Source organism: Salmo salar, chromosome 17 (assembly GCF_965601325.2).
Source record: "Salmo salar chromosome 17, fSalSal1, whole genome shotgun sequence".
Classification (NCBI taxonomy): domain Eukaryota; kingdom Metazoa; phylum Chordata; class Actinopteri; order Salmoniformes; family Salmonidae; genus Salmo; species Salmo salar.
Window position 1 is genome coordinate 34403116 of NC_138307.1, and position 14075 is coordinate 34417190.

The 14075-nt window shown below is 44.5% G+C and overlaps 1 protein-coding gene across 1 annotated transcript in view; it reads left to right on the top strand.

Moving 5' to 3' along the window:
- The window catches only part of LOC106592742 (tudor domain-containing protein 3), a 52707-nt gene that overhangs the window by 18773 nt on the left and 19859 nt on the right, over positions 1 to 14075 (top strand). Inside the window, exons 7-9 of the mRNA XM_082963313.1 lie at positions 1413 to 1562; positions 1803 to 2058; positions 4041 to 4193. Of these exons, the coding sequence (XP_082819439.1) occupies positions 1413 to 1562; positions 1803 to 2058; positions 4041 to 4193 (559 nt within the window). The remainder of the gene's footprint in view (positions 1 to 1412; positions 1563 to 1802; positions 2059 to 4040; positions 4194 to 14075) is intronic.

Below are 14075 nucleotides of genomic sequence, written 5' to 3' on the forward strand. Positions count from 1 at the left end.
TCAGACTGATTCTCTCTCTGTTGATTAACCAATCAGACTGATTCTCTCTTTGATGACTAACCAATCAGACTGATTCTCTCTTTGATGACTAACCAATCAGACTGATTCTCTCTCTGTTGACTAACCAATCAGACTGATTCTCTCTCTGTTGACAAACCAATCAGACTAATTCTCTCTTTGATGACTAACCAATCAGACTGATTCTCTCTTTGATGACTAACCAATCAGACTGATTCTCTCTCCGTTGACTAACCAATCAGACTGATTCTCTCTCTGTTGATTAACCAATCAGACTGATTCTCTCTTTGATGACTAACCAATCAGACTGATTCTCTCTTTGATGACTAACCAATCAGACTGATTCTCTCTCTGTTGACTAACCAATCAGACTGATTCTCTCTCTGTTGACAAACCAATCAGACTAATTCTCTCTTTGATGACTAACCAATCAGACTGATTCTCTCTTTGATGACTAACCAATCAGACTGATTCTCTCTCCGTTGACTAACCAATCAGACTGATTCTCTCTCTGTTGACTAACCAATCAGACTGATTCTCTCTCTGTTGACTAACCAATCAGACTGATTCTCTCTCCGTTGACTAACCAATCAGACTGATTCTCTCTCTGTTGACTAACCAATCAGACTGATTCTTTCTCTGTTGACTAACCAATCAGACTGATTCTCTCTCTGTTGATTAACCAATCAGACTGATTCTCTCTTTGATGACTAACCAATCAGACTGATTCTCTCTTTGATGACTAACCAATCAGACTGATTCTCTCTCTGTTGACTAACCAATCAGACTGATTCTCTCTCTGTTGACTAACCAATCAGACTGATTCTCTCTCCGTTGACTAACCAATCAGACTGATTCTCTCTCTGTTGACTAACCAATCAGACTGATTCTCTCTTTGTTGACTAACCAATCAGACTGATTCTCTCTCTGTCGACTAACCAATCAGACTGATTCTCTCTTTGATGACTAACCAATCAGACTGATTCTCTCTTTGATGACTAACCAATCAGACTGATTCTCTCTCCGTTGACTAACCAATCAGACTGATTCTCTCTCTGTTGACTAACCAATCAGACTGATTCTCTCTCTGTTGACTAAGCAATCAAACTGATTCTCTCTCCGTTGACTAACCAATCAGACTGATTCTCTCTCCGTTGACTAACCAATCAGACTGATTCTCTCTCTGTTGACTAACCAATCAGACTGATTCTCTCTCTGTTGACTAACCAATCAGACTGATTCTCTCTCCGTTGACTAACCAATCAGACTGATTCTCTCTCTGTTGACTAACCAATCAGACTGATTCTCTCTCTGTTGACTAACCAATCAGGCTGATTCTCTCTCCGTTGACTAACCAATCAGACTGATGAAATTCTCTTCTCTGTGCTCCTCAGAAGTGTGTGAGGAATGAAGAGGTGGACTCTAGAGAGCTGGACACCAGGAAAACCCTGGTCAGCACCAGTGTGGTGAAAACAGCTGACGAGAACGAAGAGTTTGAGAAGCAGAGGCTAGCGGCCATCGCTGAGGTTGCCAAGAACAAAGAGGTGTGTGTGTGTGTGTGGTTTTATCCCTGTTGTCGTAGCTATAGTAACTGGATCACCCGTGTCTGTTAGACTCCGTGTCCCACTGTGTGAGTTGGTACTGTTTCTACTGGCTTGTTGTAAATTAAGGGCCAGTTTCCCAGACACAGATTAGGTCTACATTCTCCATTCAAACAGTTGTTTAGTCCAGGAAGAGACTTTGTCTGTCTGTCGGGGAAACCAATCTCTTGACCTCTTCTGAAGGGAACTCGGACGTTTGGCGGCGGAGGCAATGCTGGGGGAAACCTGGTTAATACAGGCAGCCGGGACAGCTACCGACGAGGAGATCGAGGAGACAGGGACTCGTACCGGCAGAGACGAGAGGAGAGGATGGAGAGGTTGGAGGAGTCCAGCCGACCAGAAGGAAACTACAGAGAGCTCGGGAGTTACCGGGAACAACCAAACTACCGGGAACTAGGAAATTACCGCGAGCTGGTGAGGGCTTTGACCTTTTCACCCAGTGTTTCCCTTAGCTCTGTATAGGCGGGTGGGTCTCTTACCCTCTGTCTAACCCCCCCCCCCCCTTTCAGTTGTAATTGAAGATGTTTGAGGTCTTTGTGGTCAGGAGAATAATTCTGGGAAAATATGCCTTGGCTTTCTGGTTTTGGGCTTGACCTGTCTAGGCTTCACATCAACAACAACTCAGTTTAATTCATTCATTCGTTTGTTTCATCTAGATTCCTGGCTTGCAGTAAAAATGTCTCTGATTTGGTTTTTATTGGGCGTTTTGGTGTCCTTTGTGGTGTGATTGTGAAATAATGTTGGGGACCCTCATTGGTTTTAGACGGTGTGGGACTGGGCAGGCCTCAACAACAACCACACTAGTATTCCATTCAGTTGTGTAATATAGACCCCTCCCTTCCCCCATTAGGCTGTCTCCCAAAGGGCACCATATTCCCTATATAGTGCACTACTTTAGACCATATTCCCTATATAGTGCACTACTTTAGACCCTATTTCCTATATAGTGCACTACTTTAGACCCTATTCCCTATATAGTGCACTACTTTAGACCCTATTCCCTATATAGTGCACTACTTTAGACCCTATTCCCTATATAGTGCACTACTTTAGACCCTATTCCCTATATAGTGCACTACTTTAGACCCTATTCCCTATATAGTGCACTACTTTAGACCATATTCCATATATAGTGCACTACTTTAGACCCTATTCCCTATATAGTGCACTACTTTAGACCCTATTTCCTATATAGTGCACTACTTTAGACCCTATTCCCTATATAGTGCACTAATTTAGAGCCTGTTCCCTATATAGTGCACTACTTTAGACCCTGTTCCCTATATAGTGCACTACTTTAGACCATATTTCCTATGTAGTGCACTACTTTAGACCCGAGCCCTATTGTACCCTGTTCCCTATATAGTGCACTACTTTACACTCTGTTCCCTATATAGTGCACTACTTTAGACCCTATTCCCTATATAGTGCACTACTTTAGACCCTGTTCTCAATATAGTGCACTACTTTAGACGCTATTCCCTATATAGTGCACTACTTTAGACCCTGTTCTCTATATAGTGTACTACTTTAGACCATATTCCCTATATAGTGCACTACTTTAGACCCTATTCCCTATATAGTGCACTACTTTAGACCCTATTCTCTATATAGTGCACTACTTTAGACCAGAGCCCTATTGCACCCTATTCCCTATATAGTGCACTACTTTAGACCCTATTCCCTATATAGTGCACTACTTTAGACCCTATTCCCTATATAGTGCACTACTTTAGACCCTATTCCCTATATAGTGCACTACTTTAGACCCTATTCCCTATATAGTGCATTACTTTAGACCCTATTCTCTATATAGTGCACTACTTTAGACCAGAGCCCTATTGCACCCTATTCCCTATATAGTGCACTACTTTAGACCCTATTCCCTATATAGTGCACTACTTTAGACCCTATTCCCTCTATGGTGCACTAGTTTTGCGTGTAGGGAATAGAATGCCATCTGGGACATGGGCTATGTTTCCACCTCAGTGTGTCTTGACGGGAGGGGGAGGAGAGAGTGGAGGAGAGAGGAGGGGAAGGGTGGGGAGAGGAGGAGAGGGGGAGGGGAGAGGAGGGGAAGGGTGGGGAGAGGAGGAGAGGTGGAGGGGAGAGGAGGGGAAGGGTGGGGAGAGGAGGGGAAGGGTGGGGAGAGGAGGGGAAGGGTGGGGAGAGGAGGAGAGGTGGAGGGGAGAGGAGGGGAAGGGTGGGGAGAGGAGGTGGAGGGGAGAGGGGAGGATAACAGATTAAGGAGATAATCTGAGGAGTCTCAATAGAATAGAAAGGTTGTTAATCTGGATCAGACTACAGCAGAAGTGATGATCAACTGTGGATGGAGTTTTATTAATGACCTACGACTACGTAATAACTATAGCATCCCATTGATAATGTGACTTTCCTGCTGCGTCTGTTTCCTCCATGCAGCAGACAGAGGAAGGGGTCGTGGCCGGGGTCGGGGGAGGTCCAGTAGGTTTGGGGGTGAGGATGAGGAGGAGGGAGCAGGAGGGGGAAGACCGTCAGGACCCAGCACTCTGTTTGACTTCCTGGAATCCAAGATGGGGAGCTTCTCCATACAAGGTGCAGTTAGGGGTCCTGTCCTTCCTTTACCAATAGTCTTCTCCCTACAAGGTACAGTTAGGGGTCCTTCCTTTACCAATAGTCTTCTACATACAAGGTACAGTTAGGGGTCCTGGATTCCTTTACCAATAGTCTTCTATATACAAGGTACATTTAGGGGTCCTGTCCTTCCTTTACCAATAGTCTTCTCCCTACAAGGTACAGTTAGGGGTCCTGTCCTTCCTTTACCAATAGTCTTCTCCCTACAAGGTACAGTTAGGGGTCCTTCCTTTACCAATAGTCTTCTCCCTACAAGGTACAGTTAGGGGTCCTGTCCTTCCTTTACCAATAGTCTTCTACATACAAGGTACAGTTAGGGGTCCTGTCCTTCCTTGACCAATAGTCTTCTCCCTACAAGGTACAGTTAGGGGTCCTGTCCTTCCTTTACCAATAGTCTTCTACATACAAGGTACAGTTAGGGGTCCTTCCTTTACCAATAGTCTTCTACATACAAGGTACAGTTAGGGGTCCTTCCTTTACCAATAGTCTTCTCCCTACAAGGTACAGTTAGGGGTCCTGTCCTTCCTTTACCAATAGTCTTCTCCCTACAAGGTACAGTTAGGGGTCCTGTCCTTCCTTTACCAATAGTCTTCTACATACAAGGTACAGTTAGGGGTCCTTCCTTTACCAATAGTCTTCTTCATACAAGGTACAGTTAGGGGTCCTTCCTTTACCAATAGTCTTCTCCCTACAAGGTACAGTTAGGGGTCCTGTCCTTCCTTTACCAATAGTCTTCTACATACAAGGTACAGTTAGGGGTCCTTCCTTTACCAATAGTCTTCTACATACAAGGTACAGTTAGGGGTCCTTCCTTTACCAATAGTCTTCTCCCTACAAGGTACAGTTAGGGGTCCTTCCTTTACCAATAGTCTTCTACATACAAGGTACAGTTAGGGGTCCTGTCCTTCCTTTACCAATAGTCTTCTACATACAAGGTACAGTTAGGGGTCCTTCCTTTACCAATAGTCTTCTACATACAAGGTACAGTTAGGGGTCCTGTCCTTCCTTTACCAATAGTCTTCTCCCTACAAGGTACAGTTAGGGGTCCTGTCCTTCCTTTACCAATAGTCTTCTACATACAAGGTACAGTTAGGGGTCCTTCCTTTACCAATAGTCTTCTCCCTACAAGGTACAGTTAGGGGTCCTGTCCTTCCTTTACCAATAGTCTTCTCCCTACAAGGTACAGTTAGGGGTCCTGTCCTTCCTTTACCAATAGTCTTCTCCATACAAGGTACAGTTAGGGGTCCTGTCCTTCCTTTACCAATAGTCTTCTACATACAAGGTACAGTTAGGGGTCCTTCCTTTACCAATAGTCTTCTACATACAAGGTACAGTTAGGGGTCCTTCCTTTACCAATAGTCTTCTCCCTACAAGGTACAGTTAGGGGTCCTGTCCTTCCTTTACCAATAGTCTTCTACATACAAGGTACAGTTAGGGGTCCTTCCTTTACCAATAGTCTTCTCCCTACAAGGTACAGTTAGGGGTCCTTCATTTTCCACTAGTCTTCTCCCTACAAGGTACAGTTAGGGGTCCTGTCCTTCCTTTACCAATAGTCTTCTCCCTACAAGGTACAGTTAGGGGTCCTGTCCTTCCTTTACCAATAGTCTTCTACATACAAGGTACAGTTAGGGGTCCTTCCTTTACCAATAGTCTTCTCCCTACAAGGTACAGTTAGGGGTCCTTCCTTTACCAATAGTCTTCTACATACAAGGTACAGTTAGGGGTCCTGTCCTTCCTTTACCAATAGTCTTCTACATACAAGGTACAGTTAGGGGTCCTTCCTTTACCAATAGTCTTCTACATACAAGGTACAGTTAGGGGTCCTTCCTTTACCAATAGTCTTCTCCCTACAAGGTACAGTTAGGGGTCCTGTCCTTCCTTTACCAATAGTCTTCTACATACAAGGTACAGTTAGGGGTCCTTCCTTTACCAATAGTCTTCTACATACAAGGTACAGTTAGGGGTCCTTCCTTTACCAATAGTCTTCTCCCTACAAGGTACAGTTAGGGGTCCTTCCTTTACCAATAGTCTTCTACATACAAGGTACAGTTAGGGGTCCTGTCCTTCCTTTACCAATAGTCTTCTACATACAAGGTACAGTTAGGGGTCCTTCCTTTACCAATAGTCTTCTACATACAAGGTACAGTTAGGGGTCCTGTCCTTCCTTTACCAATAGTCTTCTCCCTATAAGGTACAGTTAGGGGTCCTTCCTTTACCAATAGTCTTCTCCCTACAAGGTACAGTTAGGGGTCCGGTCCTTCCTTTACCAATAGTCTTCTCCCTACAAGGTACAGTTAGGGGTCCTGTCCTTCCTTTACCAATAGTCTTCTACATACAAGGTACAGTTAGGGGTCCTTCCTTTACCAATAGTCTTCTACATACAAGGTACAGTTAGGGGTCCTGTCCTTCCTTTACCAATAGTCTTCTACATACAAGGTACAGTTAGGGGTCCTGTCCTTCCTTTACCAATAGTCTTCTCCCTACAAGGTACAGTTAGGGGTCCTTCCTTTACCAATAGTCTTCTCCCTACAAGGTACAGTTAGGGGTCCTGTCCTTCCTTTACCAATAGTCTTCTCCCTACAAGGTACAGTTAGGGGTCCTGTCCTTCCTTTACCAATAGTCTTCTACATACAAGGTACAGTTAGGGGTCCTTCCTTTACCAATAGTCTTCTACATACAAGGTACAGTTAGGGGTCCTGTCCTTCCTTTACCAATAGTCTTCTATATACAAGGTACATTTAGGGGTCCTGTCCTTCCTTTACCAATAGTCTTCTCCCTACAAGGTACAGTTAGGGGTCCTGTCCTTCCTTTACCAATAGTCTTCTCCCTACAAGGTACAGTTAGGGGTCCTGTCCTTCCTTTACCAATAGTCTTCTCCCTACAAGGTACAGTTAGGGGTCCTGTCCTTCCTTTACCAATAGTCTTCTCCCTACAAGGTACAGTTAGGGGTCCTGTCCTTCCTTTACCAATAGTCTTCTCCCTACAAGGTACAGTTAGGGGTCCTGTCCTTCCTTTACCAATAGTCTTCTCCCTACAAGGTACAGTTAGGGGTCCTGTCCTTCCTTTACCAATAGTCTTCTCCCTACAAGGTACAGTTAGGGGTCCTGTCCTTCCTTTACCAATAGTCTTCTCCCTACAAGGTACAGTTAGGGGTCCTGTCCTTCCTTTACCAATAGTCTTCTCCCTACAAGGTACAGTTAGGGGTCCTTCCTTTACCAATAGTCTTCTCCCTACAAGGTACAGTTAGGGGTCCTGTCCTTCCTTTACCAATAGTCTTCTACATACAAGGTACAGTTAGGGGTCCTGTCCTTCCTTTACCAATATTCTTCTCCCTACAAGGTACAGTTAGGGGTCCTTCCTTTACCAATAGTCTTCTACATACAAGGTACAGTTAGGGGTCCTTCCTTTACCAATAGTCTTCTCCCTACAAGGTACAGTTAGGGGTCCTGTCCTTCCTTTACCAATAGTCTTCTCCCTACAAGGTACAGTTAGGGGTCCTGTCCTTCCTTTACCAATAGTCTTCTCCCTACAAGGTACAGTTAGGGGTCATGTCCTTCCTTTACCAATAGTCTTCTACATACAAGGTACAGTTAGGGGTCCTGTCCTTCCTTTACCAATAGTCTTCTCCCTACAAGGTACAGTTAGGGGTCCTGTCCTTCCTTTACCAATAGTCTTCTACATACAAGGTACAGTTAGGGGTCCTTCCTTTACCAATAGTCTTCTACATACAAGGTACAGTTAGGGGTCCTTCCTTTACCAATAGTCTTCTACATACAAGGTACAGTTAGGGGTCCTGTCCTTCCTTTACCAATAGTCTTCTACATACAAGGTACAGTTAGGGGTCCTTCCTTTACCAATAGTCTTCTACATACAAGGTACAGTTAGGGGTCCTGTCCTTCCTTTACCAATAGTCTTCTCCCAACAAGGTACAGTTAGGGGTCCTGTCCTTCCTTTACCAATAGTCTTCTACATACAAGGTACAGTTAGGAGTCCTTCCTTTACCAATAGTCTTCTCCCTACAAGGTACAGTTAGGGGTCCTGTCCTTCCTTTACCAATAGTCTTCTCCCTACAAGGTACAGTTAGGGGTCCTGTCCTTCCTTTACCAATAGTCTTCTACATACAAGGTACAGTTAGGGGTCCTGTCCTTCCTTTACCAATAGTCTTCTACATACAAGGTACAGTTAGGGGTCCTTCCTTTACCAATAGTCTTCTACATACAAGGTACAGTTAGGGGTCCTTCCTTTACCAATAGTCTTCTCCCTACAAGGTACAGTTAGGGGTCCTGTCCTTCCTTTACCAATAGTCTTCTCTCCTACAAGGTACAGTTAGGGGTCCTTCATTTTCCACTAGTCTTCTCCCTACAAGGTACAGTTAGGGGTCCTGTCCTTCCTTTACCAATAGTCTTCTCCCTACAAGGTACAGTTAGGGGTCCTGTCCTTCCTTTACCAATAGTCTTCTACATACAAGGTACAGTTAGGGGTCCTTCCTTTACCAATAGTCTTCTCCCTACAAGGTACAGTTAGGGGTCCTTCCTTTACCAATAGTCTTCTACATACAAGGTACAGTTAGGGGTCCTGTCCTTCCTTTACCAATAGTCTTCTACATACAAGGTACAGTTAGGGGTCCTTCCTTTACCAATAGTCTTCTACATACAAGGTACAGTTAGGGGTCCTTCCTTTACCAATAGTCTTCTCCCTACAAGGTACAGTTAGGGGTCCTGTCCTTCCTTTACCAATAGTCTTCTACATACAAGGTACAGTTAGGGGTCCTTCCTTTACCAATAGTCTTCTACATACAAGGTACAGTTAGGGGTCCTTCCTTTACCAATAGTCTTCTCCCTACAAGGTACAGTTAGGGGTCCTTCCTTTACCAATAGTCTTCTACATACAAGGTACAGTTAGGGGTCCTGTCCTTCCTTTACCAATAGTCTTCTACATACAAGGTACAGTTAGGGGTCCTTCCTTTACCAATAGTCTTCTACATACAAGGTACAGTTAGGGGTCCTGTCCTTCCTTTACCAATAGTCTTCTCCCTACAAGGTACAGTTAGGGGTCCTTCCTTTACCAATAGTCTTCTCCCTACAAGGTACAGTTAGGGGTCCTGTCCTTCCTTTACCAATAGTCTTCTCCCTACAAGGTACAGTTAGGGGTCCTGTCCTTCCTTTACCAATAGTCTTCTACATACAAGGTACAGTTAGGGGTCCTTCCTTTACCAATAGTCTTCTACATACAAGGTACAGTTAGGGGTCCTGTCCTTCCTTTACCAATAGTCTTCTATATACAAGGTACATTTAGGGGTCCTGTCCTTCCTTTACCAATAGTCTTCTCCCTACAAGGTACAGTTAGGGGTCCTGTCCTTCCTTTACCAATAGTCTTCTCCCTACAAGGTACAGTTAGGGGTCCTGTCCTTCCTTTACCAATAGTCTTCTCCCTACAAGGTACAGTTAGGGGTCCTTCCTTTACCAATAGTCTTCTCCCTACAAGGTACAGTTAGGGGTCCTGTCCTTCCTTTACCAATAGTCTTCTACATACAAGGTACAGTTAGGGGTCCTGTCCTTCCTTTACCAATAGTCTTCTACCTACAAGGTACAGTTAGGGGTCCTGTCCTTCCTTTACCAATAGTCTTCTACATACAAGGTACAGTTAGGGGTCCTTCCTTTACCAATAGTCTTCTACATACAAGGTACAGTTAGGGGTCCTTCCTTTACCAATAGTCTTCTCCCTACAAGGTACAGTTAGGGGTCCTGTCCTTCCTTTACCAATAGTCTTCTCCCTACAAGGTACAGTTAGGGGTCCTGTCCTTCCTTTACCAATAGTCTTCTACATACAAGGTACAGTTAGGGGTCCTTCCTTTACCAATAGTCTTCTACATACAAGGTACAGTTAGGGGTCCTTCCTTTACCAATAGTCTTCTCCCTACAAGGTACAGTTAGGGGTCCTGTCCTTCCTTTACCAATAGTCTTCTACATACAAGGTACAGTTAGGGGTCCTTCCTTTACCAATAGTCTTCTACATACAAGGTACAGTTAGGGGTCCTTCCTTTACCAATAGTCTTCTCCCTACAAGGTACAGTTAGGGGTCCTTCCTTTACCAATAGTCTTCTACATACAAGGTACAGTTAGGGGTCCTGTCCTTCCTTTACCAATAGTCTTCTACATACAAGGTACAGTTAGGGGTCCTTCCTTTACCAATAGTCTTCTACATACAAGGTACAGTTAGGGGTCCTGTCTTCCTTTACCAATAGTCTTCTCCCTACAAGGTACAGTTAGGGGTCCTTCCTTTACCAATAGTCTTCTCCCTACAAGGTACAGTTAGGGGTCCTGTCCTTCCTTTACCAATAGTCTTCTCCCTACAAGGTACAGTTAGGGGTCCTGTCCTTCCTTTACCAATAGTCTTCTACATACAAGGTACAGTTAGGGGTCCTTCCTTTACCAATAGTCTTCTACATACAAGGTACAGTTAGGGGTCCTGTCCTTCCTTTACCAATAGTCTTCTACATACAAGGTACAGTTAGGGGTCCTGTCCTTCCTTTACCAATAGTCTTCTCCCTACAAGGTACAGTTAGGGGTCCTTCCTTTACCAATAGTCTTCTCCCTACAAGGTACAGTTAGGGGTCCTGTCCTTCCTTTACCAATAGTCTTCTCCCTACAAGGTACAGTTAGGGGTCCTGTCCTTCCTTTACCAATAGTCTTCTACATACAAGGTACAGTTAGGGGTCCTTCCTTTACCAATAGTCTTCTACATACAAGGTACAGTTAGGGGTCCTGTCCTTCCTTTACCAATAGTCTTCTATATACAAGGTACATTTAGGGGTCCTGTCCTTCCTTTACCAATAGTCTTCTCCCTACAAGGTACAGTTAGGGGTCCTGTCCTTCCTTTACCAATAGTCTTCTCCCTACAAGGTACAGTTAGGGGTCCTGTCCTTCCTTTACCAATAGTCTTCTCCCTACAAGGTACAGTTAGGGGTCCTGTCCTTCCTTTACCAATAGTCTTCTCCCTACAAGGTACAGTTAGGGGTCCTGTCCTTCCTTTACCAATAGTCTTCTCCCTACAAGGTACAGTTAGGGGTCCTGTCCTTCCTTTACCAATAGTCTTCTACATACAAGGTACAGTTAGGGGTCCTGTCCTTCCTTTACCAATAGTCTTCTCCCTACAAGGTACAGTTAGGGGTCCTGTCCTTCCTTTACCAATAGTCTTCTCCCTACAAGGTACAGTTAGGGGTCCTTCCTTTACCAATAGTCTTCTCCCTACAAGGTACAGTTAGGGGTCCTGTCCTTCCTTTACCAATATTCTTCTCCCTACAAGGTACAGTTAGGGGTCCTTCCTTTACCAATAGTCTTCTACATACAAGGTACAGTTAGGGGTCCTTCCTTTACCAATAGTCTTCTCCCTACAAGGTACAGTTAGGGGTCCTGTCCTTCCTTTACCAATAGTCTTCTCCCTACAAGGTACAGTTAGGGGTCCTGTCCTTCCTTTACCAATAGTCTTCTCCCTACAAGGTACAGTTAGGGGTCATGTCCTTCCTTTACCAATAGTCTTCTACATACAAGGTACAGTTAGGGGTCCTGTCCTTCCTTTACCAATAGTCTTCTCCCTACAAGGTACAGTTAGGGGTCCTTCCTTTACCAATAGTCTTCTACATACAAGGTACAGTTAGGGGTCCTGTCCTTCCTTTACCAATAGTCTTCTACATACAAGGTACAGTTAGGGGTCCTTCCTTTACCAATAGTCTTCTACATACAAGGTACAGTTAGGGGTCCTGTCCTTCCTTTACCAATAGTCTTCTCCCAACAAGGTACAGTTAGGGGTCCTGTCCTTCCTTTACCAATAGTCTTCTACATACAAGGTACAGTTAGGGGTCCTTCCTTTACCAATAGTCTTCTCCCTACAAGGTACAGTTAGGGGTCCTGTCCTTCCTTTACCAATAGTCTTCTCCCTACAAGGTACAGTTAGGGGTCCTGTCCTTCCTTTACCAATAGTCTTCTACATACAAGGTACAGTTAGGGGTCCTTCCTTTACCAATAGTCTTCTACATACAAGGTACAGTTAGGGGTCCTTCCTTTACCAATAGTCTTCTCCCTACAAGGTACAGTTAGGGGTCCTGTCCTTCCTTTACCAATAGTCTTCTACATACAAGGTACAGTTAGGGGTCCTTCCTTTACCAATAGTCTTCTCCCTACAAGGTACAGTTAGGGGTCCTTCCTTTACCAATAGTCTTCTACATACAAGGTACAGTTAGGGGTCCTGTCCTTCCTTTACCAATAGTCTTCTACATACAAGGTACAGTTAGGGGTCCTTCCTTTACCAATAGTCTTCTACATACAAGGTACAGTTAGGGGTCCTGTCCTTCCTTTACCAATAGTCTTCTCCCTACAAGGTACAGTTAGGGGTCCTTCCTTTACCAATAGTCTTCTCCCTACAAGGTACAGTTAGGGGTCCGGTCCTTCCTTTACCAATAGTCTTCTCCCTACAAGGTACAGTTAGGGGTCCTGTCCTTCCTTTACCAATAGTCTTCTACATACAAGGTACAGTTAGGGGTCCTTCCTTTACCAATAGTCTTCTACATACAAGGTACAGTTAGGGGTCCTGTCCTTCCTTTACCAATAGTCTTCTCCCTACAAGGTACAGTTAGGGGTCCTTCCTTTACCAATAGTCTTCTCCCTACAAGGTACAGTTATGGGTCCTGTCCTTCCTTTACCAATAGTCTTCTCCCTACAAGGTACAGTTAGGGGTCCTGTCCTTCCTTTACCAATAGTCTTCTACATACAAGGTACAGTTAGGGGTCCTTCCTTTACCAATAGTCTTCTACATACAAGGTACAGTTAGGGGTCCTGTCCTTCCTTTACCAATAGTCTTCTACATACAAGGTACAGTTAGGGGTCCTGTCCTTCCTTTACCAATAGTCTTCTATATACAAGGTACATTTAGGGGTCCTGTCCTTCCTTTACCAATAGTCTTCTCCCTACAAGGTACAGTTAGGGGTCCTGTCCTTCCTTTACCAATAGTCTTCTCCCTACAAGGTACAGTTAGGGGTCCTGTCCTTCCTTTACCAATAGTCTTCTCCCTACAAGGTACAGTTAGGGGTCCTGTCCTTCCTTTACCAATAGTCTTCTCCCTACAAGGTACAGTTAGGGGTCCTGTCCTTCCTTTACCAATAGTCTTCTCCCTACAAGGTACAGTTAGGGGTCCTGTCCTTCCTTTACCAATAGTCTTCTCCCTACAAGGTACAGTTAGGGGTCCTGTCCTTCCTTTACCAATAGTCTTCTCCCTACAAGGTACAGTTAGGGGTCCTTCCTTTACCAATAGTCTTCTCCCTACAAGGTACAGTTAGGGGTCCTGTCCTTCCTTTACCAATAGTCTTCTACATACAAGGTACAGTTAGGGGTCCTGTCCTTCCTTTACCAATATTCTTCTCCCTACAAGGTACAGTTAGGGGTCCTTCCTTTACCAATAGTCTTCTACATACAAGGTACAGTTAGGGGTCCTTCCTTTACCAATAGTCTTCTCCCTACAAGGTACAGTTAGGGGTCCTGTCCTTCCTTTACCAATAGTCTTCTCCCTACAAGGTACAGTTAGGGGTCCTGTCCTTCCTTTACCAATAGTCTTCTCCCTACAAGGTACAGTTAGGGGTCATGTCCTTCCTTTACCAATAGTCTTCTACATACAAGGTACAGTTAGGGGTCCTGTCCTTCCTTTACCAATAGTCTTCTCCCTACAAGGTACAGTTAGGGGTCCTGTCCTTCCTTTACCAATAGTCTTCTACATACAAGGTACAGTTAGGGGTCCTTCCTTTACCAATAGTCTTCTACATACAAGGTACAGTTAGGGGTCCTTCCTTTACCA